At 41.0% G+C, this 24,102-nt stretch overlaps 1 protein-coding gene across 1 annotated transcript; it reads right to left on the bottom strand.

Annotated features, from left to right (window-relative positions):
* On the bottom strand, positions 1-23,567 carry LOC148042424 (kinesin-like protein KIF11-B). The gene is made up of 11 exons (XM_087702385.1): positions 23,509-23,567; positions 22,013-22,100; positions 17,573-17,767; positions 14,421-14,628; positions 14,069-14,241; positions 11,530-11,652; positions 5,129-5,287; positions 4,102-4,241; positions 2,924-3,203; positions 1,685-1,907; positions 1-126 (listed from the first exon to the last, which is right to left on the bottom strand). The coding sequence occupies exons 1-11, from the start codon at positions 23,565-23,567 to the stop codon at positions 122-124; spliced, it is 1,653 nt and encodes a 550-aa protein (XP_087558511.1). The 3' UTR covers positions 1-121.
* Between the last annotated feature and the right edge of the window lie 535 nt (positions 23,568-24,102).

Raw genomic sequence — 24,102 nt, 5'->3', positions numbered from 1 at the left:
TTAGTTGAGACCTCTTAACGGATATTTTGACTTTGGGAGAGATGGAGTGGCTGAATCCTCCTCCTTGGCCTTTTTCAGAAAGAATGCCGGTTTGTTCTCTTTATCCTTTTTGACGCTTCTTTTATGCTGTAAAGTCAAAGAGCTTACGTTACTATTCATTACTTTTACTAAGTGCTGGGAAAGCTTTAAATTAGTCCCATTTTATAGTTGTGTCATCGTTTTGGCAAATACATCGCCCCAAGACACTTTACTGGCAAACAGAAATACTCTTCGGCATACAAAAATGTCAAAACAACTTATCACCAAAGGTTTTTCAAAAGCAAAACTCCTGGGGGAAAAAAAGTTGTCCAGTGTAATTAGAAAGATCCTCTCATTAGAAAGATAATTAGTAATTAGAAAATCCTGTTTTATTTACAGGTGGCGCGGTGGTTAAATGCAGCACTGCAGGCTACTTCAGCTGACTGCAGTTCTGCAGTTCGGCGGTTCAAATCTCACCGGCTCAGGGTTGACTCAGCCTTCCATCCTTCCGAGGTGGGTAAAATGAGGAGCCGGATTGTTGTTGGGGGCAATATGCTGACTCTGTAAACCGCTTAGAGAGGGCTGAAAGCCCTATGAAGCGGTAGATAAGTCTAACTGCTATTGCTATTTCAGGGCAAAAGATCTTTGAAGGGTCAATTGTTAAAGCTATTTTAACGAAAACGTGATCTCTGGGCGTGAGAAGTGATGGAGCTTTTTAACCCTTTGCTGGAAAACATTTTAAGACTATGTCCAACTAAACATGGACGTGGAGATGGATGTAAAAATTACGACTTACAAGAAAGAGATGGAAATACCAGCTCCACAAGTGGAATTGAATAATCAGTCTACCAATCAAAAAAGACATGGAAATAATGTCACCAAAGAACAATGTGAACTATCCTTTTAAATGGAAATATAAGACATTTACTGGAGGTACAAATTGTCTTAGATCAAGATGATAAGAACTTCAAGGGAAGGGCTAAGATACTAGAAGAACACAGAATTTTATCCAAGAGATTTTTAGGATGGCTGAGAGGAAGAAGGAAAAAATTATAAAATAATGAGGTGTTATCTTTAGTGATGTTTGATGATCATCTGGATTGGATTATTTCTCTTTTGGAAATGTTCAGTGGTGCAATGGATGAATTTGTAATATTTAGATTACCAATTTTTGATATCTAAATAAGAGGTTTCATTCCAAATGATGTTTGTTTAATAGCTTTCAATTTTTATTATCTTTGTAACATTTAATTATTAAGAGAAGGTTGAGGAGGATTTAGACTAAATGGAAAAGAGGATTATATAGTAATATACTGACGGGTATTTTTTCTATTTTTTTTTTTTAAGTTCTTTATTAATCAATAAGGAGACCTAAAGATTTAGCAATAGGAAATGGGCTGAGGCATGGAATAAAGATTTGGTTGTTGTTTAAGAGACAGCAACACATTATTAATGTTGAATAGTATCTTGCTGCAGTTTTTGAGGGAAGTTTTCTTACCATTTTTGGTGGTGTTTCCTTTCTACAATTTATCTTTCTTTTTTTAAAAAACAAACACATTCTTGTATTAAGTTCCTTGTTAGTTTTATCTGTATAGTTCTTAATAAAATTACTGAAAAAAATATACATGCCCCAATCAACAGGGCTAATTTTTCCCCCTCCAAATACCTGTGGGGGGATCAGTTTTCAGATCCTCAGTCAGTAAGCCATTAATCTGAATTAAGCCATCCTCTGCTTCTTCAAGGAGCAGGTCTTTCTGTTCGGTAAGCACCTCTCGGTCATTCTCCAAGTGGTCAAGAAGCCTCCGGAGGGCAACATATTCGGCCTCTTTTTGCCTCTTCATGTAGTCTGTCACATTGGCTTCTGATGCGTTACATTTGTCATGGAGACCCTGGAAGCCAACCATCTTAAGACGTAAGGTATAACGTCAAGAAACCAGATCTGCAACATTATAAACTGCAGGTTTGACTGAATGAAACTTATTGTACTCAATATATGACAAGAATTTATGGTCCTTTCCAAGTATGCGAACCATCATTATTTCTAGAAGAGAGACTGTTTGAGGGTGGGGAAACATGGCTCGGGTCCTTCTTCCAGGCTTAAAGGCAGACAGCCATCAATAGCCATTTCAGGGAAAACACATTGTATCATATGATCTAAAACACAGGTATCAAACTCGATCGCGTCACGGATTGTGACGTATTGCATTGTCTTTTGCCTTTGTGGAGCTGAGGTGGGTGTGGCCTGCACGTGACCCATATGGCCACCAGTTTGACATGCCTAGTCTAAACAATTATATACAGGCCATGCTTGACTTACAACCATTTGTTGAGCGACCGTTTAAAATGACAACAGCACTGAAAAACGTGATGTGATCAGTTTTTCCACTTACGATCTTTGCAGTATCCCCAGGGTCACATGATCAAAATTTGGATGCTTGGCAACTGGCATGTATTTATGACAGTTTACACCAGGGGTATCAAAACAGGATTTCTTCAAGGTCTGGATCACAATTGTCGTTCTCCTCCCCCTGTGCCCTATTTTGGCCGCCAGAGGGACCGCGGGCCACTCCTTTGCCATTTCCAGGCCGGCCCCTTGGGCCAGATTTAAGCACCCCGTGGGCCGATTTGACACCCCTGGTTTACACTGTCTCGGGGTCACTATTTGTAACCTTCCCAGCTTTATGGAGAGGGGGGGGGCAGATTCACTTAACAAATTCAGTGATTTACTTAACAACTGTGACCAAAAAGTTCATCGATGAGGCACAGCTCACTTAACAACTGCCTCGCTTAGCAATGGAAATTTTGCATTCAATTATGGCCCTAAGTCAAGGACTACCTGGATGTACCTGTCATAAAATTCTATGTCTAAAAAGTCTTTGATAAACTTTGTAAGATTTAGAATTACCTTATACATGTTTTGTAGGTGTTCGTTCTGGCTGTTGAGAAACGCTTTCTGTTGATCAACTACACAGCCTATCTCTGCAGTTGCCGTTTCAGCCCAACTAGTTGCTTCTTTGCACGTCTTTCTCAAACTACTGCTCAGATTTTTACAGTAGTTGTCTGATTCCAGGAGTATCTTAACATTATCGTGGCTGGACTGCTTGATCTCTTGGGAAAGGTCATCCAGAGCTGGAATCATCTTGTTCTGCTGGGAATTGGCAGAGTTGACAAGGCCAATAGTCTGCCTAAAGAAAAGGATTTAGCCAAGGATTATTCCCTGCACTAATCTTTGTGCTTTATCACATACTGTATTTTTCAGAATAAAAGATGCACCTTTTTCCCTCAAAAAAAGAGGGTAGAAATCTGGGTGGATCTTATACACTGAATAAGCGTTTTTGTCCAACCGAAACGGCGCCCCCTTTGCAAAAATGGACGTGCAGAGGGTTTGGGAGGCCTGCAGAATACAAAAACCTCTTTTTTAAAAAAATCACCTCTTCAAAATCTTGTGTCCTATACTCCGGTGCGTTTTATAGTCCAAAAAATACGATAGGCTAAGTCTAAAGCAGCAGTCAAATCAGTGTTATCTCTAAAATGCTAATTTCACCGATATTTATTAAAGCATCCAGTCATTCTGGAAGAATCTGTTATGGCATTATTTTAGAGAAAAAGTGGGAAAACATACAGTATGCCATTCCCCCCCCCAATAAAAATGCTAACAGCAAATGCATGCAAGCCTTACTTTAATTTGAACATCCTGAAATATTTTTTTAAAGTACTGCCCATCCCTCAAAGATGTCCACCACTGCCTTTGATTATCAGAAGTGTTATTGAGATGGAGACCAACACCATGCACAATGCATAAAGGCAGTAGCAGTCCCTGGAATTGACATTAGTCAATAAAGGGGATTAGCAAAAAAGAAATTTTATTATTTATTTCAATTGATTTTGAGTGAAATAAAATTCTGATTTCTAAATGTCTACCTTGACAATACAGTTATACAAGTTTAGTCTGAAGCAGGGCTTCCCACAGATGCTTGAGTCCAAGAAATATCGGAATGAATCTGACTCCCAAGAACTGCAGAATAGTAGAATAATCCTTCAAACGTATTTCAGGATAAAAAATAAGTTTAAAAGCTTCCTTACACAATTATATTCTCTTGTACATCATTGATATTCTTCTTTAGGCTTCCACCTTTCTCTAGGAGTTGGCTGAAATTCTGCTGAGCTTGGTTATCGAACACGGTTAGTTGATTTTGCAGTGAAGCAATAAGTTGGGCTGTATTCTAGTATGAATCAAGGGAAATTGGAAGAAAATATTACTAAGGAAAAGTATTTTAGTAAAAGAGTTTGAAAGCATGCAGGAAACTCACATGTATTCAAATGTACTTCAGATGCATTTTTGTTAATAGTTAATGCAGAACAATAACTCTTATACAGCTGAATATTTTATTTTAGAGACAGTTAAGGGAGTGGGGGAAATCCACCTTTCAGGAGATACATGGGATGAAAGACTGCTAGATACGGCCAAATCTCAAATGTCTTTATCCAACCTGCTTCCAATCTCGAAGAAGCTGACTCACAACTCTAAAATGGAATTTAGAGATAACCACACTCTACCTCCGAGTTACTATGAAGGATGAAACAAACATAGAAATATAGTACTGCTTATCCTGATTAGGCCTTTTTCAATAAGCAGATTTCCCCCTTGTTAGGTACAGCCAAATTCCCTTCCATTCCTACAAGAATGTGCACAAGAAAGGACACATTCACATTTCTCCTCGATCTACTTGGACACATTTGACTTGGTATGTATTATGTAACTTTAAGAAGAAATGCGAACAATGTTAACCTCCATATTAGTGGAAGGCATTTGTGCACACGAAGCTAACCTATATCCCCATGTTTTCCACTCATCCTTCTTTGTTTGGTTGTAGTATTAATAACAGCAGTAAAAGTCCAGAAAACTGTCTCTTAAGAAGGTCCCACTGGACCATATGTAACATGCAATAATAATCAACCAGGATAGAGAAAGGAACAATGGTCAGCAGAGCCTAACGGTGTCCCTTAAACAGAGTAGCAATCTATATTGCTCTAAGATCATCACCCCACCACCCACTTCTATTCTAGTGCATTATGGACACCGGCTTGATCATGGAAATGGAAGAAATACCGTTTTCTGTGCCATCTTGGTCAGCTCCACTTCTTCTTGCAGGCTCTCGTAACTATCCTGAAGTTGAGTAAACATTTGGGAACAGTTTTTGTGCAGTTTACTCAAATCAAGAGAATGATCATGGAAGAAGGCAGACAGTTCTTCTTTGTAGCCTGTAATCTTTCGGTCAGAAAAAGAGGTCATCAGTTTTCTTTTTTTTTTTTTTTTTTTTTTTTGGAATGTACTGTTTTTTATTCTTTATAAGAAGCAAGATTTCCCCCTTTTTTCTTTAAAAAAAAAACACAAATATGTCATCATTTGTCAATCATTAAAACATTGAAGTACAATTTTTTTTGTGTGTATACCCCTCCCTCCCTCCACCCCCCCACCCCCCCTCCTCCTTCCCCCCCCCCGACTTCCCAGAACCCGTACACGGTATAGAATTTTAACTAACACAGTCTAAAATCTATTGAGAAAAAAGAAATAAAGAAATTAATAACATTCTAGATTGACCTTAGCTTCTTCTTACTGAACTAACTTTAAACAATTTAAATCATTTCTGATCTTAAGCATAGGCTAACTGGAATTTCTTAGTCCCGTATTTATTTTGTATATAGTCAATCCATTTTTTCCAGTCTCGTTTATATCTCTCATTTGAATGATCTTTGAGATATGCCGATATTTTAGCCATTTCAGCTAAGTTTGTTACTTTCAATGTCCATTCTTGAATTGTAGGCAAGTCTTCCTTCTTCCAATATTGCGCCACCAACAGTCTTGCTGCAGTTATCAGGTGCAGAGTCAAATTGGTCTCTACCACTGTAAAGTCAGTACATATACCTAGTAAAAATAACTGAGGACTAAACTTTATCCTTCTTTTAAAAACATTTTGCATAACCCACCATATTTTTATCCAAAATGCTTTAACCTTTTGGCAGGTCCACCATATATGATAATATGTAGCATCGAGAGAACCACATCTCCAACATTTAGGCTGTACATTCGGATACATAGAAGCCAACTTTTTAGGATCTAAATGCCATCTATAGAACATCTTGTAAAAATTTTCTCTCAGATTTTGAGCTTGTGTAAATTTCACATTTCTTACCCAGATTCTTTCCCATGTATCCAACATTATTGGTTCCTCAATATTTTGAGCCCATTTTATCATACAATCTTTAACTAATTCTGTTTCCGAATCCATCTGTATTAATACATTATATATCCTCTTTATATGCATTAAGCTTTGATCTCTTATTTGTTTAAACAGATTATCCTCAACTTGAATAAAACCAATTTTTTGATCTATTTTCCACCTAGCCTGTAATTGCCCATACTGGAACCATGTTTGAATTACCTTCTCCTCTTTTAATACCTCTAAAGATTTTAATTGTAATACCCCCCTTTCCGAGGTAAGAAGCTGTCTGTAGGTAAATCTGTCCTGTTTTTGTGCTGTATTCATATTTTCAATTGCATGTCTAGGAATTGCCCACATGGGTATCTTGTCATTTAATTTATATTGGTATTTCTTCCAAACCCGCAATAAAGCATTTCTTAAAATATGACTTTTAAAGTTCTTATCCAATTTTTTGTTGAATAACAGGTAAGCGTGCCAACCAAATACCAGATCGTGTCCCTCAATGTTCAATATTCTATCATTGGTTAAATGAATCCAATCACTAATTACAGATAATACCACTGCATCATAATATAGTTTTAAATTAGGTAGTTTCAGTCCTCCTCTCTCACGTACATCTTGCATTATTTTCATCTTTACCCTCGGCTTCTTTCCTGCCCACACAAATTTGTTGATACCCTTCTGCCATTCTAAAAGGTTCGCATCTTTTTTAAGTATAGGTAACATTTGGAAAAGAAATAAAAATTTTGGTAAAATGTTCATTTTCACTGCCGCTATCCTGCCCAGCAAAGATAAGTGCAATTTCTCCCATTTTTTCATCTCTGTCTGTATGCTATGCCAAAGTGGTTCATAATTATGCTTATATAACTTCCCATTTGAAGTTAAAATGTTAACTCCAAGATATTTGACTTTTTTAACTACCTCACATCCTAGCATCACTCCTAATTCTTCCTTTTGTTTAATATTCATATTTATAGCTAATGTTTTGGTTTTTCCTAAGTTTATTTTAAAGCCAGACACTTGACCATATTGATTAATCGTATTCATTAAAACCATACTGGATTCCTGCGGTTGTTCCAATATTATGACCAAATCATCCGCAAAAGCGCGGACTCTATATTCTTGCTGCCTAATCTTGATCCCTTTTAAACCATCCAAGCCCCGTATTTTATTCAACAATACTTCCAAAGTTATAATAAACAATAATGGGGACAAAGGACAACCCTGTCTTGTACCTTTTCCAATTTGAATAGAGTCTGTTAAACTTCCATTGACTATGATTTGTGCTGTTTGCTGTTGGTATATTGCTTTAATTGACTGTAAAAAATTATCTCCTATCTGCATTTTTTGCAATATCTTCAACAGAAATTGCCAGTTAACTCGATCAAAGGCCTTCTCAGCATCCAAAAATATAAACGCAGCAGGGATCTGGTTGTTCTTTCCCAAATATTCTAATGCATTAATAATTAATCTGACATTACTTTTCATCTGTCTCCCTTGTATAAAACCTGTTTGGTCCGTATGTATCAATTGTTGAATGACCAACATTAACCTATTTGCTAATATTTTAGTAAAAATTTTATAATCTACATTCAGTAATGAAATGGGTCTATAATTTTTGGGTTGAGTAGTATCTTGATCTTCTTTGGGTATCAAAGATATAAACGCTGTCTTCCAAGATGGAGGGACTTTACCTTCCGTTTGAATCATATTAAATAATTCTCTAAGAGGTTCTACCATTTCTAACTGTAAGTTTTTATAGTAAACCGCTGTCAAGCCATCTGTACCTGGTGCTTTCCCTGGCTTTAATTGCTTAATTACCTGCAGGATTTCCCCCGAGGTTATTGGTTGATTCAATTTTTGCCTGTGTTCTTCTCTAACTGAAGGTATTTTCTCCTTGTCTAAATATTTGTCTATGTCTAAACCATTAATTTTATCCCCTTTATACAGTTCTGTAAAAAATTCCCAGAAAGCCTTTTGAATCTCTTCCTGTTGGAACACCTCCTTCCCTCTGTAAATCATTTTAGATATATTTCGAGTTTTCCTTTTTTTCCTAATCTGATAAGCTAACCATCTGCCAGGTTTGTTTGCATTACAAAAAGTATTGTGTTTTGCATATAATAAATTAGTAGCTACCTGGTCAGAGATCAACATGTCAAATTGAGATTTTAATATGTTAATAGTTTCCTTAGCCTTTGTATCGTCTGGTTTCCTTGTTAACTCCAGCTCTTTTCTCTTAATTTCCTCTTCCAGTTCTGTTCGTTTTAACCCTTGCTTATTTCTATGTGTTTTATTTATATTCATCAAAACTCCTCTCATATACGCTTTGCTTGCATCCCATACAAATTCCATAGATGTACCCTTATTCATATTCAAAACAAAATATTCAGATAGTAATTTTTTACAATCATTAATATAGTTTTCATATCTAAATAAATTTTCATTCAGTCTCCAAAACCTTCTTGCCTGCACTACCCTTCCCAACTCCATCCAAACTGGGTTATGGTCCGAAAGGACTCTAGCTGCAATCTTTGTTTTCTTGACCCTAGAAAGCAAATCATTAGTAGTTAGAATAAAATCAATCCTTGAAAGGGATTGATGCCTGTCCGAGAAGAAAGTGAAGTCATATTCCTCTGCATTTCTTTCTCGCCAGATATCTCTCAATTCAAAATCATCCATAATGTCAAAGAAGGATTTGGGTAACTTTGCTCGCATCTTGGTATTTAGGCGGGAAATCTTCTTATCTCTCTTAGTGTCTATCACTCCATTCCAGTCACCCAATAGTATACAGGAACTATAGTCCCACTGTACTAATTTAGCATGAAGATTTCTATAGAATCTATCTTGCTGTTGATTGGGTGCATAAATTCCCAAAAGTAATGTCTTTTTCCCTTCTAAGATCAAGTCTAAAGCAATATATCTTCCGAAGGGATCTGCTTCTATTAATTCAGCTTTCATATCTTTTCTTAAGTATACAACTATACCATTCTTCTTTTCCATAGCAGAAGCTGCAAAATGTTGACCAAGTTTTGAGTTGATCAGATATTTTTGATCAGTTGACTTGATATGAGTTTCTTGCAAACAAATTACATCGTTCTTAAACTGTTTAAGATAATGAAATATTTTCTTCCTCTTCTGTGGAGAGTTCAGTCCGTTGACATTCCATGTTAAAATCTTAGTTGTCATCTTTGGTTGGTTGAAGCATTTTTAGAGCTTCCTGCACGGCCTGTTTAACCTTAGGTTTAGCTCCTCCCACTGCTTCCAGATTTGTTGTTGTAGTTCCTTGATCGATGGCCGATAATTGTTGATACTGTTGCTTCTTAGCTTGTTTCTCCATACGTCTGGTAGTCATGCGGCTAGGTCTTGGTTCCATAGCACCTTGCACTTCTAGAGAAGAGAGATGCTCCATCTTGTCTGGTGGTTGTGTAGTTTGCTGTCTATCCTGTCCTTCTTGTGGTCTTTCTCTAGGTCCAGATGGTGCAGGGTGTCCAGCCTTCAATATATTATAATAAAAATCTCGGGCTTTCCATACAGAGTTGAGGCGGTACCTTTGCTTATCAAATGTAAATATGATGCCGAATGGTGCATCCCATCTATACTGTATCTGACGGTTTCTGAGTTCTTCGACCAAAAAAGCGTAGTCTCTTCTGGCTCTTAACATTTGAGGTGGTATCTCTTTCAAAACAGCCAGGTCTTGACCGCCAATTTGAAGCTTAGTGTTATAAGACGCTTGCAGTACCATATTTCTGAACTCTCTTGTAGTAAAATATATAACGATGTCTCGAGGAAGCTGCTTCTGCTTTGCCAGCCAGGAGTTAACGCGGTAAGCTTTGTCAATTTGCCAGCCTTGGTTGGTCCCTGGTCTTCCCATCAGGCGGTCAAAAGCTTCCGATAGGATCTGTTTCAGGTTCTCCTGTTTCTCCTCACGCAGCCCCCTTACTCTTAATGCAAGCTCCATTTGTCGGTACTGTATCATAATAATTTCTTTTTCAGCATTTTCCACTTTTTGTTCCACCACCTCTGTTTTCAATGTCAAGTTAGCATTGGCATCATTAAGAACCTCTAGAGTATCTTCCACTCCAGAAATATGTTCTGTTAATACAGTTACAAGACTCAGCATGTCGTCTCTAATTTTATCAACCTTAGCCTCAAATTTCTCATACAACTCCTGTTTAAGTCCTTTTATTTCACTTTTAATTTCACTTTTAATTTCTTCTTTCATTTCTTTTATTTCCTCTTTTCTCTCCTCTCTATTATCTCTAAATTTATCTTCCATTTTAATTGTCTGTGCATTAAGAGCCTCGCTTAGATTACTCAGAAAAAATTCTTTCGTTAATACATCCCCAGCAGGGGGCGTAGGAAGCGGAGGCTGCAGCTTTGTGCCAGGCACTGAGGGTGTACCCCTGGAAGTAGAGGGTGAAGACTTCAAGTTAATATTTGGTTTTGAGGCCATTTCAAAATTTGTCTGCCTGCAGTTAATAAAACTCTATCGCCTAAATATGCAGCTTTAAGTAAAGAGGCTTTTATTTTGAAGTTTAAGGCTTGGCAAAACTTTCAGTGAGTAAACATTGTAACAAGACCGTTCAACAGATTCATCACCATTTAACTTCCAAATAACAAAGTTAATGAAGGAGTAAAATTCTTCTATTGTGAAACCAAAACATTTGATAAGCTATCTCTTTTGTTTTGAATTCTTTTGAAGTCTTGTGAGGATTAGCAAAAAGTGTTCGTTATTACCGGAGAAACCAGCCTGCTCGGCGCCATTTTAAAAGCCTCTGAGTAAATAATTTTTCGGAGGAGAAAAAGAGAAGAAACTAAAATGTTGATAAGCAATTATTGTCCTCGCAGTAAACGGATTCAGCTCGTGATAAGATTAAATCAAACAAAACTTAGAGCAGAGTGGGAGAGACCTACTTTGTCCTGCACAAGGCAGTTTGAAGTTCCCAGCACGGACAGCCGTTCTGCCTTGGGCTCGCCCCCCTTTCCTTGCAAGCACAAAAGCTGCAAAAATCGAAGAGCATTTGCCAGCAAAACAGTTTCTTCTTTCCCTCTTGCCTGAAGGATAAGAAAACCTGATAAGACGTCAGATGGAAGATCCTCTAAACAGGTACGTAGCCAGGAATTCGGAGGCAGCTGATTTTTTGCTGCCTTCACCAGTAGGCTCCTCCCAGGAAGTCTAGGTCATCAGTTTTCAAGGGCACAGAGATATTGACTTTTTCTAAACAATACCAGTCGGATGTGTTTATATGTATTCAACAATGCTAGTACTTCAAGGTATGTTTATTACCATTTCTGCCAAGGATGAATTTTTCTTGAAGTGTTCCTGCAGCTGAGAGTTTATACTCTGCACAAGTTGTACCACAGGGGTTAGACTACTCAACGCCTTGTCCAGTCCACACGCGTGTTCCTCCTAGAAGAGCAGACCAGATAGTGAACTCATTGCCTCCAACAAAGAAAACATTTGAGACCCAACCAGAAAAAAAGAATTGCGGAAAAGGCCTAAGACATTATTAACGGCTCCGAATTAGCCGTTATTTCTCACACGGTAGGAATCGATAAGATCACTTATCGATTCCTACCGTGTCAGCCTTCATTCAATGCAAGATGTGTTCCCGAGAGCTGACGCGGCACTTAATAAAACTCCAGTGAAATTTTATTGAAGACAATAAGCAAAAATACTTACGAATAGGCCAAAGACACAATTTTCTGATCCTTCTGTAGAATTGCATTTGAACAGCATTCTTATTTGCATCCTGCTGTAATATAGGAACTTCCCCCGTGTTTCTAATAATCAAATTTCCTAGCTTTTATGCTCATGACAGTGGATGAAGAAAGGCTGGGCCAAAATCGGTCTTATTGGAGTCATAATGTCTACATTGTCCTTCATTTGAAAACCACACGAGGTAAGTATAAAAGATACAAGTATATGAAACGTATAAGTATAAAAAGATAAAAAATAACAAAAAAAAGCTTCTTCCAACATGTTAAAAACAAGAAAAGGGTTAAGGAAACAATTGCTGGGAGAAAGTGGCAAGAAGGTGACAAGCAACAGTGAGAAAGCAGAACTATTTAACTCATTTTTTTTTTTTTTGCATCTGTCTTTACACAAAGGGATAAAACAGTCCAACCTATCAAAAACAGCACCACAAAAATCAGATTAGGAACACACATTGAAACAGGGAAGAAAATGGTAAGTGAGCACCTGTCTACCCAGACGAGTTCAAATCACCAGGACCGGACAGATTACACGCAGGGTTTTGAAGGAACTGGCAGATGAGATCTCAGAACCACTGAACTATATCTTTCAGAGATCCTGGAGCACCGGGGAACTTGCCAGAGGACTGGAAAAGAGCTGATGTGGTTCCCATCTTCAAAAAAGGAACAAAAAAAAAAGATCCAGGAAACTATAGACATATCAGCCTGACCTCAATACCAGGAAAGATTCTGGAAATCATAATCAAGCAACAAATTAGCGAACACCTAGAAGCAAACAAAGTAATAGCCAAAAGCCAACATGGGTTTGTCAAAAACAGATCATGCCAGATTAATCTTATTGCATTCTTTGACAAAGGGACTAAATTAGTGGACCAGAGGAATGCCGTCGATATAGTTTACTTGGACTTCAGTAAGGCATAAATTAGAAGAATGTGGGTTAGACAGCATCACCACCAGATGGATTCCTAACTGGCTGACCAACAGCACTCAGTGTGAAGTTCTCAATGGAACTGCATCTACATGGAGGGAAGTATGCAGTGGGGGACCCCAAGGCTCTGTTTTAGGCCCAATACTCTTCAACATCTTCATCAATGATTTGGATGAGGGGATAAATGGGGAACTCATCAAATTTGCAGATGACACCAATCTGGCAGGAATAGCCAACACTCCAGAAGACAGGCTTAAGATACAGAAGGATCTTGACAAACTTGAACATTGGGCACTATTTAATAAAATGAAATTCAATGGTGAAAAGACTGTTCTATATTTAGGCAAGAAAAACGAAATGCACAGGTACAGTATAGGTGGCACCTTGCTCAATAGTAGTAACTGTGAGAGGGATCTTGGAGTCCTAGTAGACAAGCATTTAAATATGAGCCAGCAGTGCGAAGCAGCTGCCAAAAAAGCCAACACAGTTCTAGGCTACATACACAGAGGGATAGAATCAAAATCACGTAAAGTGTTAATACCACTTTATAATGCCTTGGCAAGGCCACACTTGGAATACTGCATTCAGTTTCGGTCACCATGACGTAGAAAAGATGTGGAGACTCTAGAAAGAGTGCAGAGAAGAGCAAAAAAAATGATTAGGGGACTGGAGGCTAAAACATATGAAGAACGGTTGCAGGAACTGGGTATGTTTAGTTTAATGGAAAGAAGGACTAGGGGAGACATGATAGCATCTTCCAATATCTCAGGGGTTGCCACAAAGAAGAGGGAGTCAAGCTATTCTCCAAGGCACCTGAGTGTAGAACAAGAAGCAATGGGTGGAAACTAATCAAGGAGAGAAGCAACTTAGAACTGAGGAGAAATTTCCTGACAGTCAGAACAATTAATCAGTGGAACAGAAGTTGCCTCCAGAAGCTGTGAATGCCCCAACACTGAAAGTCTTTAAGAAGATGTTGGATAGCCATTTGTCTGGAACGGTATAAGGTTTCCTGCCTAGGCAGGGGGTTGGACTAGAAGACCTCCAAGGTCCCTTCCAACTATGCTATTTTATTGTACACGGAACCTCCAACTCTGGGGTAATCGCCCCTTTCTTTTTTCCCCTGGTTTATACTTTAACAGCAAACAACCGAAACTTTATTCCACTTTATGCCACCTGTACTTACCATCATTTTCTGGAGGTCATTTTTATTTTTGGAGGTTAGCGTGTCCTGAGTCAGCATTTTTTCGGCAGCCAGGGAGACTTCAGTCGAAACTATTTCTTTTACCGAAGTGAATGCTGCATCGATAGCTGCCGCGGTGACTCCAAATGTCGATAAACTGGTGTTGAGAAGATCATCTAATAAGAAAAAGACGAGTTACAACAATTTGGCCCAGTCCCCTTCTTCCTAGAAGGCAAGAGTGGTTTGGTATAACGGTTCTGATTTCTCACACAAGTCCGATCAAGGTTTTGGCATGTCAGGTGTAAGGTTTGTGTGTTGGTTTTATTGACGTGTGAAGTTGAATAGAAGCACTTACTAACTGAGGAGGTGTAAGAGTTTAGCATCTCTTGCTGATTCTGACAGTTCTTTCTCACAGAGCTCTGGATTTGGTCGAAGTGTGCGTTCATGTGCTCCATAAAGGACCTTTGAGCTTCCACATTATGCTGCTCAACTGCTTTCTTCCGATCTAATTTTGCATGCAGACCAGACACATCACCGGTAGTTTCTTCAACTGTAGTAAGCAGCTACGGGGGAAAAAAAAGAAAAAGATTGATAAGTCTTCAAATGTCACCTCCCCGCTCCTCCCCTTCCTCTCGCAGTTCCACCACAAAACCGCGGTAGACAAAAGCGCGCTCGACGAAAGCGCGTACGTGACGTCATCACAGCGCGACGAAAACATCGTGCTGTGATCGATAAATGTAAAATTAAAGCGAAAACCTTACCCTAACCCCCCCAAACCTAACGCTAACCCTTAACCTAACCCTAAACCTAACCCTTAACCTAACGCTAAACCTAACGCTAACCCTTAACCTAACGCTAAATGTAACCCTAACGCTCTAAACCTAACCCTAACCCTTAACCTAACCCTAACCCTTACCTTTATGTGAATCGGCTTGCTTTAATTTTATTTTTATTTCAATTTTTAATTTTTTTCGTCGCGCTGTGATGACGTCACGTACGCGCTTTCGTCGAGCGCGCTTTTGTGGACCGTGGTTTTGACGGGTCACACTCTCTCTCTCTCGCACACACATACAATGTTCTCCCTATTGTCTCTTCATAGGATGCACTCTTTTCTGATCGACAAAGACAGGCTGACTTCATCAAGAATGACCCAAAAAGTCCAATATTCTTTCAGAACTGTAAGAGCTACTGAAACTCTTCCATGGTTTATCTCTCTCTATTGAAAGTACAATTATTTTAATCTACTGTGTTTCCCCAAAATTATGACATGTCCTGATAATAAAACCATGCCATATTTTTAGAGCCAAGGTGGCGCAGTGGTTAAATGCAGCACTGCAGGCTACTGCTAGATCAGCAGTTCAGCGGTTCAAATCTCACCGGCTCAGGGTTGACTCAGCCTTCCATCCTTCCGAGGTGGGTGAAATGAGGACCCAGATTGTTGGGGGCAATATGCTGACTCTCTGTAAACTGCTTAGAGAGGCCTGAAAGGCCTATGAAGCGGTATATAAGTCTACTGCTATTGCTATTATTGCTATTTTCCTGTGGGAAAAAATATATGCTCTCCCTCAATAATAAGCCCCCTGGATAACACCCCCCCCTCCAGCCAGGCAGAGCGCCACTCACCAACCTAGCGATACCCCAAAGGCGCAAAGCCACAGGAGCTGGGGGAAGGGGGGGGGCAAAGGCGTTCACATTGCTTGATGCCTTTGGGATAGCGCTAGGTTGGTGGGTGGCGCTGTGCCCAGCTGGAGCGGGGGGATTGCGTGGCGGCTGCTCTCACGAGCAGCCGCCCGGCAACCCCCCTTTCTAGCCAGGCAGAGCGCCACTCAATGACTCAGTAATATCCCAAAGGCGCTAAGCCACATGGCGCTCTGCCCGGCTGGAAAGAGAGGTTGCGTGAGTACTTGTTCTGCCTCCAGCTCGCGTGCCTCCCAGTCTCACCATGCCCAGATCTCCTTGCAGGCGCCACTGCCGCCACCACTGCCCCGCTCCCGCCGCCCTGCTCCGAGAATAACCGGCTTCCAAACTCCGGAGATCCGCTGCCGAGTCTGTATGGTTGTGGGCTGGCTGTTGGAAGGACACGGAGAGCTGGGCATGGTGAGGCTGGGAGGCACACGAGCTGGAGGCAGGACAAGTGCTCACACAACCTCTCTTTCCAGCCGGGCAGAGCACCACGCGGCTTAGCGCCTTTGGGATATTACTGGGTCGGTGAGCGGTGCTCTGCTTGGCTAAAAAGGGGGATTGCCGAGTGGCTGCTCATGAGCGTGGTCACCTCATGGCGGCTTTGTTGCGCTGCTGCGACAGTGCAACACAGCTGTTTGCCCCTGAGGCTGTGCCCGGCTCTTCGGGGGCCCGCTCGCAAGAGAGCAGCCACCCGGGAACCCCAATAAGCCCACCCCCGATAATAAGGCCCAAGCAAAAAAAAATTGGGGGGGAGGTTCAAAAGAAAATAAGACCATGTCTTATTTTCGGGGAAACACGGTAGCAACCAATCTATTTTTAAAAAACGATATTGGTGTATGTTGTTTTAAATGTGTTTTTATTTTCCATTTCATTTTCGTACAGTCACATATATACTGTGCATAACCGGGGCCATATAACATTAAACAATAAACACAGCCATTCCTCTTATCAGCAGTACCCCCCAAAATAAAAACCCAATGTACCTCTTCGACCCTCCATACACCCTTTCTTTCGCCCCCCTCCAACTTCCCTTCCTCCCTCCATCATTCCCCCCTACCCTACTTCCCCTCTCCCTCTACCACTCCTCTCTCCCGATACATTCCCTCCCTTCCTTCTCCCCCACCCTCGCTACTCCTCTTTCTTCTATCCCTCTACTCTTCCCTTCGGTGTATTTCTACAATCTATTAATATATTCAGCTTGTCCTATTTTTACAGTGAAATTAAAGAGCAACAGTATACGAGTGCCGTCATTTTTTTTTAGCATTTTATTGAGATTTATAGGCCGCCCTTCTCCCTGAGGGGACTCAGGGCGGCTTACAATCACAAGGGAAGGGGGTGCAGTACCGAGAGACAAACAATAGTGAACAAAATAAAATGGTAAACCACAACATGCATTCAACAGTCAACACTCGGGCGGGTAAATTGGAAACCTATCCCCAGGCCTGCTGGGAGAGCCAGGTCTTGAGGGCTGCGCGGAAGGTCTGGATGGTGGTGAGGGTACGAATCTCAACGGGGAGCTCGTTCCACAGGGTCGGAGCTGCAACAGAAAAGGCTCTCCTCCGTGTAGTCGCCAGTCGACATTGACTGGCGGATGGTATTCGGAGGAGGCCCAGCCTGTGCGATCTAATCGGTCGGAGGGAGGTGATCGGCAGAAGGCGGTCTCTCAAACGCCGTCGCGTTACTTTAAAATCTAGCACATACTATATATCCCCCCCTCCCCCCTAACACCCCCCCTCCCTTCCCCCCCCGACTTCCCAGAGCCCGTAAACGGTATAGATTTTTTCTATCTGGGGAAGAAGATAGGTGTATGTTATAAGGTCTGACCTTGGTGGCGGTGCCATGAAGTTGGTCTTCTGAGCTCTCTAAGGTTGAGGCCACATATTCCTCTTTAGCAAGGAGAACCTTGGTGATATCCGAATCTTCCTGGGTATCTTCCACTTCCAGCTCCATTTCCCTGGCTTGTAGGATTGCCTGGAACTTTTCTATTTTAGCCTTTTGTACAGTAAATAACTCGGTAACCTGCGTCAAGACAAAATATACTTGTAAATTTAATGAGGGTAAGGACAGGCCACCTGCAGTCCAAATGCGGCCTCTAAGGGCTTCTGTGTGATCGCTCGATCTTCCTTCCTGCTGATTGTACGGCAAAAATTAACAAAAGCTGACATGGCTTGTTCATTAATATATACAGTACGTACATACATATGCCTGTACATACGTATATGTGTGCATGCGTGTGTGTAAGTAAAATAATGCTTTTCTAAGAACAGGTAGTCCTCAAGTAACAGCCACAATTAAGCCCAAAAACCATGCAGTAAATATTTAAACTCCAATGTTTGCAATCAGGAGAAGAGCAAAGTTACTCCTGCAAACAGACTAAATGGTTTTATAGCAATAGCAATAGCAGTAGACTTATATACCGCTTCATAGGGCTTTCAGCCCTCTCTAAGCGGTTTACAGAGAGTCAGCATATTGCCCCCAACAATCTGGGTCCTCATTTTACCCACCTCGGAAGGATGGAAGGCTGAGTCAACCCTGAGCCGGTGAGATTTGAACCGCTGACCTGCTGATCTAGCAGTAGCCTGCAGTGCTGCATTTAACCACTGCGCCACCACTGCGCCACCTTGGTTCCTTTTAAAATAAAGGAACCCCTGGAAGTTGCTTTTGCTGATTTAATAGCAATAGCAATAGCAGTTAGACTTATATACCGCTTCATAGGGCTTTCAGCCCTCTCTAAGCGGTTTACAGAATCAGCATATCGCCCCCAACCACAATCCGGGTCCTCATTTTACCCACCTCGGAAGGATGGAAGGCTGAGTCGACCTTTGAGCCGGTGAGATTTGAACAGCCGAACTGCAGACAGCTGAAGTAGCCTGCAGTGCTGCATTTAACCACTGCGCCACCTCGGCTCTTAATAGGACCTAAGAAACCCAGTTTGGGAGGTGCCTGCTATGTTTTGAGTATCATGGATGATTATTCAAGATACGGTTTCTGTTATTTAATGAAAAATAAAAGAGAAACATTTCAGCATTTCTTTAATTGGCTGAGGTTTGCGGAGAGAGAGATGGAAGGCAAGGTTATCACTTTAGTTACTGATAATGGGACTGAGTTTACAAACCAGAAATTTCAAACGATGTTAAGATATTGAGCATAAACGTTCTGCTCCTTATAGGCCACAACATAACTCGTTTGTAGAACGAAGGGGGCAATGAAGGAGGCCATGGCTTGAACTATGATAACTGATTCAGGTTTGCCAGAAACACTGAGGGGCGAAGCTATGATGTGTAGTAACCATGTTTTAAATAACGTGGTGTGTACAACAACCGGTGAATTGCCATTCACTAGGTGGCATGGCAGAAAACCTGATTTATCTACACACATTTGGAGCCCCAGCATGGGTGCATATTCCCTCACAAGTAAGACTGAAAGGGCAGAAAAGAGCTCGACGGTTATTTTTCGTAGGTTACGAGGCCAAACATAGATTGTTTAGATTTTGGAAGAAGACACAACTTTCGTAGGTTACGAGGCCAAACATAGATTGTTTAGATTTTGGGAGAAAGGCATAACTAAGGTTCACTGTAGTGCTAGTGGTAAGTTTATAGAACACGTTGGGTGGAATAAATTAGAACCAACTGACGATGTAATTATCGACACCCAGGTAGTCCCTAGTGATGAAATAATAAAACCAGCAATTAAGGAGGAAGTGCAGGTACAGGAGGAACTAGAAGAACGGGAGCAGGTGAAACAGGAGAGTCCACTGGTGAGCCCTGAGTTGCCTAGACGTTCAATAGCAATAGCAATAGCAGTAGACTTATATACCGCTTCATAGGCCTTCCAGGCCTCTCTAAGCGGTTTACAGAGAGTCAGCATATTGCCCCCAACAATCTGGGTCCTCATTTTACCCACCTCGGAAGGATGGAAGGCTGAGTCAACCTGAGCCGGTGAGATTTGAACCGCTGACCTGCTGATCTAGCAGTAGCCTGCAGTGCTGCATTTAACCACTGCGCCACCTTGGTTCAACCCGTGTAACACGACCACCTGACAGATATCAAGCTACTATAGCGTGTCAAGCAGATAAAGTTCCTGCTACTTATCATGAATTAATTCTGTATCCTAAGGAGGAGCGGATAGTTTGGAAAACAGCAATGGAAAAGGAACTGAAATCCTTACAAAAGTTAGAGGTGTATGAAAACGTAAGGTTTCCCCCCAGGTAAACATGCCGTAGGATGTAAATGGATCCACAAGATTAAAACAAGCGTAGATGGGACTGTTACCCATAAAGCCAGATTGGTAGCACAAGGGTTTGATCAGTCAGCCAATGACTATGATGAGATATTTGCACCTAGTCTAAATGCTGCAACATTACGTGCATCATTAATGTGGGCAGCTAGGCATGGATATGTAGTGAATCATTTAGATGTTGAGACGGCATATCTCCATGCACTGTTGCAACATACTGTATATTTAAAGAACCCTTTAGAGTTAAACACTGGTAATAACACTGATTGCTGGAAGTTAAAAAAGAGTCTTTATGGCTTAAAGCAATCAGGCTATGAATGGAATAATGTATAGTTAAAAAGAGTTAACTAAGATGGGTTTTAAAGCTGGCATAGCTGATCCATGTTTGTTTAAGAAAGAAAGTAATGGTGTGATTTCATTGTTGCTATTGTTCGCTGATGACATAGCATTAATCACTAAAACTGAGCAAGAAGCTGAGATTATTGCACTGTTGAGAACGAAATTCAGTATAAAACATCTCGGTGAGATTAGGCAATATCTTGGTTTAAAAATAGATAAAACTAGGGGAAGATACAAAATCTCACAAACCAAGATTAACCAGCTACTCAGAACGTTCAGGATGGAACTGTGTAAACCAGCTAAAACTCCAATGGGACTGGAATTTAGTCATGATGATGTAAAAAGCCCTGTGTTTGATAAGGGTATTTATCAATCATTAATTGGTAGCTTATCTTATCTGAGTAATTGATCAAGGCCCGACATAGCATGCAGTGTAAATCAATTAGCCAGGTTTAATGCTGAATCTACTGAAAGGCACTGGCAAGCTGCTAAAAGGATATTAAGATATCTTAAGCAAACGATGCATTATGCATTGTATTTAGAACCTAGAGATGATCTGAGCTTAACCGGATATGCTGATGCAAATTTTGCTAGAGATGTGTCTACCCAGAAATCAACATCAGGGTTTGTTGTATTCCTGGGAAAGGCACTAATTGGATGGCAGTCTATTAGACAAAAACATTTAAGTCTGACAATGGAGGCTGAGTTCTCATGTCTGTCATTATTATGTACAGACTTGGTGTGTTATAAACAACTCCTGCTGGATATGGGAATAGACATACGAGAGCCTATTGTTGTTTATGAAGACAATCAAGCAGCAATTCAGATGGCATCCAATCTTGCTGTAAAAACTAGGTCAAAAGATACTCATACAAGATATCTGAATGTACTGCAAAGTGTGAATAGTAAATTAAGTTTCACTGGAGTATTGTATGTCTGAGGACAACATTGCAGATCATTTTACTAAGGCCCAAGGTAATATAAAACATAAACGTTGTTGCGAGGAATGCGGATTAAGATTGTAAGATTTATATATTGTCCTACCCAAAGGGGAGAATGTTAGGAATATAATCTAACGATTGGGTTGGCAATATATAAATCATGGTTTACTGTTGTAACTGTTTCTTTAAATCATACTGTAAAATGTGATTGGGTGCTGTATTTCTCCATCGGCCATAAGAGGGAGCCAGAATGCCTGCTAGCTCTCTCTCTCTGTTTGTTAGATGCTGGGCTGATCTGAGTGCCGTGAGCTATTGTAAGTTTTGCAACTGCTAGCAAACTTTGTGTACTGACCTGTTTATATGATACTGGACTATGTAACTGGACTATCCCTTAACTGAAAGACATTGATGACTGACTGAATTATCCGTGTATGACTTGGGCTGTTTGATGGACTCTGATACTTCTATTTCCACGAAAATAAAAGCCTATTTAAACTGCAGTGTCTCTGTATGCTGGTTTGTGTGTTCTCCAACACAACTCTCACAACGCTTCGCTGAATGTACTCGCTCTCCCAAGGGGGGGGGGGCTTATCTAACAGCTCTTGCTAAAGGAAAGCCACTCAAGAAATTCATCTACACCTGGAAGCTTTTCACATGATAATTTTTGTGAAAAGATGAGCAAGCTAGCGCTTCCTGACCATCTGAGAATCATCCCAAAAGACAAGAGAAATGTACTGGGTTCACTTACGTTTTTCAATTCTTCCTCCAGGGCGGTGATTTTCTCAGTATAGTCTGCAATTTGCTCTTCCTGAATTGTCATTTTCCCATGAAGTGGACTAAAAAAAAGTCAATTAATGTTAACAATGATGTAGTGTTATTAATTTCAGGCCAAACAAGGAAATAACTTTAAGAGCAAATAGGAGAAAAACGGCTGTTCATTTCTGATCACTAAATTGTTCTCTTGTTTTTCAAGCATCATGTTTAAAGTTCCCCATATTGCTAACTATTGATAGCCATTTCTGCCTGAACTATGCATTTATCTTATTAATATTGGACACATTAGATACTGCTTATTAAAAAAAATCTAAAAGCAGTTCACAATAAACAGAACTGACCATTTACACTAAAGTCAATGAGATTATACAAGCGTAAATGATCCTATAACAATTGAGCTAGGAGTTATGTTCTATTCTTTTAAGCTATACCAGGCTTCCATAAAGGGGAGTTTTCTCTTCAGTATAATTGATAAATCTTGCAGTATATTAGTTATATCTGAAGATGCTTTGAGCCAAGAGACTTATCAAGAGACTTATACCTGGTCTATGCATTTATCTTATTGGTATTTAACACATGTTTTTAAGGAGAGTCTAGGTCAGTGGTTCCCATCCTGGTGGTGGGACATGGCCAAAAAAAAGGTTGGGAACCACTGGTGTAGACAGACAAACACTTACCTAAAATGGTTTAGATTCTCCTGCCTGAGCAGGGAGCTGGACTAGAAGACCTCAAGGTCCCTCCTTCCAGCTCTATCCTACTCTAAGACTCGCAGTCTCCTTCAACAAAGCGGCGTGTCGATGGTTGGGACTTGGGAGGGACTAGATCCAAGACTGGCTCATCTTGGCAGCGCAGCCCCGGGGACGCAACTCCTCCATCGCGACTCGAGTCCTTTCTTATTTTATTTTTTATTTTATTACATAGTTTATTAGGGACTACGTACAGTTAGATAGTTAGCATATATTTACAAATAAACAGAACAGCAGGTTGCTACTTTCAAAAATGCCCAGCCTTAGAAAGCCAGTGGTGGATGACCACATATTGACTGATTCTCTGTAGCTGCCATGGAGTGCAGTTGAAGGTCACAGTACAGGTAGTCCTCTACTTACAACAGTTCATTTAGTGACTGTGCAAAATTACAACTGGCACTGGGGGAAAAGTGATTTATGGCAATGTTTCAAATTTGCCATCTTTATCATCAAAATCCAGATACTTGCAACTGGTTCATAGTTATGACCGTTGGTTTTTTTTTTACTTTCAAAAGTTTTATTTCTTTTAAAACACACTCGAGTCCTTTCGAGGAGCCTCAGACTGGCTCGTCCGTAAACGCGATCGAATCCCGAGGCAGACCAAGCGGGGGAGAAATGCTGCAAGCCTGGAGGTGAACCCGGATCAAACCAGGGCGAGGTCTTGGAGGAGGAAGGAGGAGGACCCAAAAAAGCAAAGGGCGAAGATGCCTCGCCGGGGGCTTACCTGCATCTCACCACCACCTGGGTGTCCTTGCCTTCCTCCTCTTCGACGGAAGAGCTCATGGTCGCTTCGTCCCGGGGAACCGGCGCTTCAGCCACGGCGCGGCGGGGCAGGTCCGGACTATCCCTTACTCCCCGAGGGATCCCTTCGAGAGGGCCGAGGGAGGGAGAGGAGCGCAGCCGCCCTTCAGCGGACACCGCTCGAGCGGCTCTTCACGCCCCGCAACCAACTTCGCGGGAGAAGCGAGCCAAGAGCGAAGCCGGCCATTTTTGAATAAGCCGCGCGGCGCGCCAGCCAATCGGAGGGAGGCTAACGGCATTTTCGCAGAGGACCATGGGACTTTTTTTTTTCAAACATGCGGGCGTTTATGACATCATCGCTAGGCGACGTGAAGGATGGTGCAGCTAGACGTATATAAAAAGACATGAGCAGATAGGCGCAGGCGCAGTGTTTCTCAACCTTGGCAACTTGGAAGTCCTGTGGACTTCAACTCCCAGAATCCCCCAGCCAGCATAGCTGGCTGGGGGAATTCTGGGAGTTGAAGTCCACAGGACTTCCAAGTTGTCAAGGTTGAGAAACACTGAGACGGGGGTGGAC

The sequence above is a fragment of the Thamnophis sirtalis genome, unplaced genomic scaffold, assembly GCF_051295495.1.
Source record: "Thamnophis sirtalis isolate CommonGarterSnake01/CBP01778 unplaced genomic scaffold, rThaSir2_p1.2 scaffold_15, whole genome shotgun sequence".
Lineage (NCBI taxonomy): Eukaryota > Metazoa > Chordata > Lepidosauria > Squamata > Natricidae > Thamnophis > Thamnophis sirtalis.
The sequence above is the reverse complement of the archived record's forward strand: the minus strand, read 5'-3'. Positions and strand labels throughout refer to the sequence as shown.

Bases quoted from the DNA above. Each gene is read 5' to 3' on its own strand.
- LOC148042424 (XM_087702385.1), bottom strand. From the start codon at position 23,567: ATGAGCTCTTCCGTCGAAGAGGAGGAAGGCAAGGACACCCAGGTGGTG. The intron at 4,242-5,128 runs GTATTTCTTCCA...GATTCATACTAG, and splicing joins CCAAGATGGCACAGAAAACG to AATACAGCCCAACTTATTGC. The intron at 3,204-4,101 runs GTAAGGAAGCTT...CCTTTTCTTTAG, and splicing joins GTACAAGAGAATATAATTGT to GCAGACTATTGGCCTTGTCA.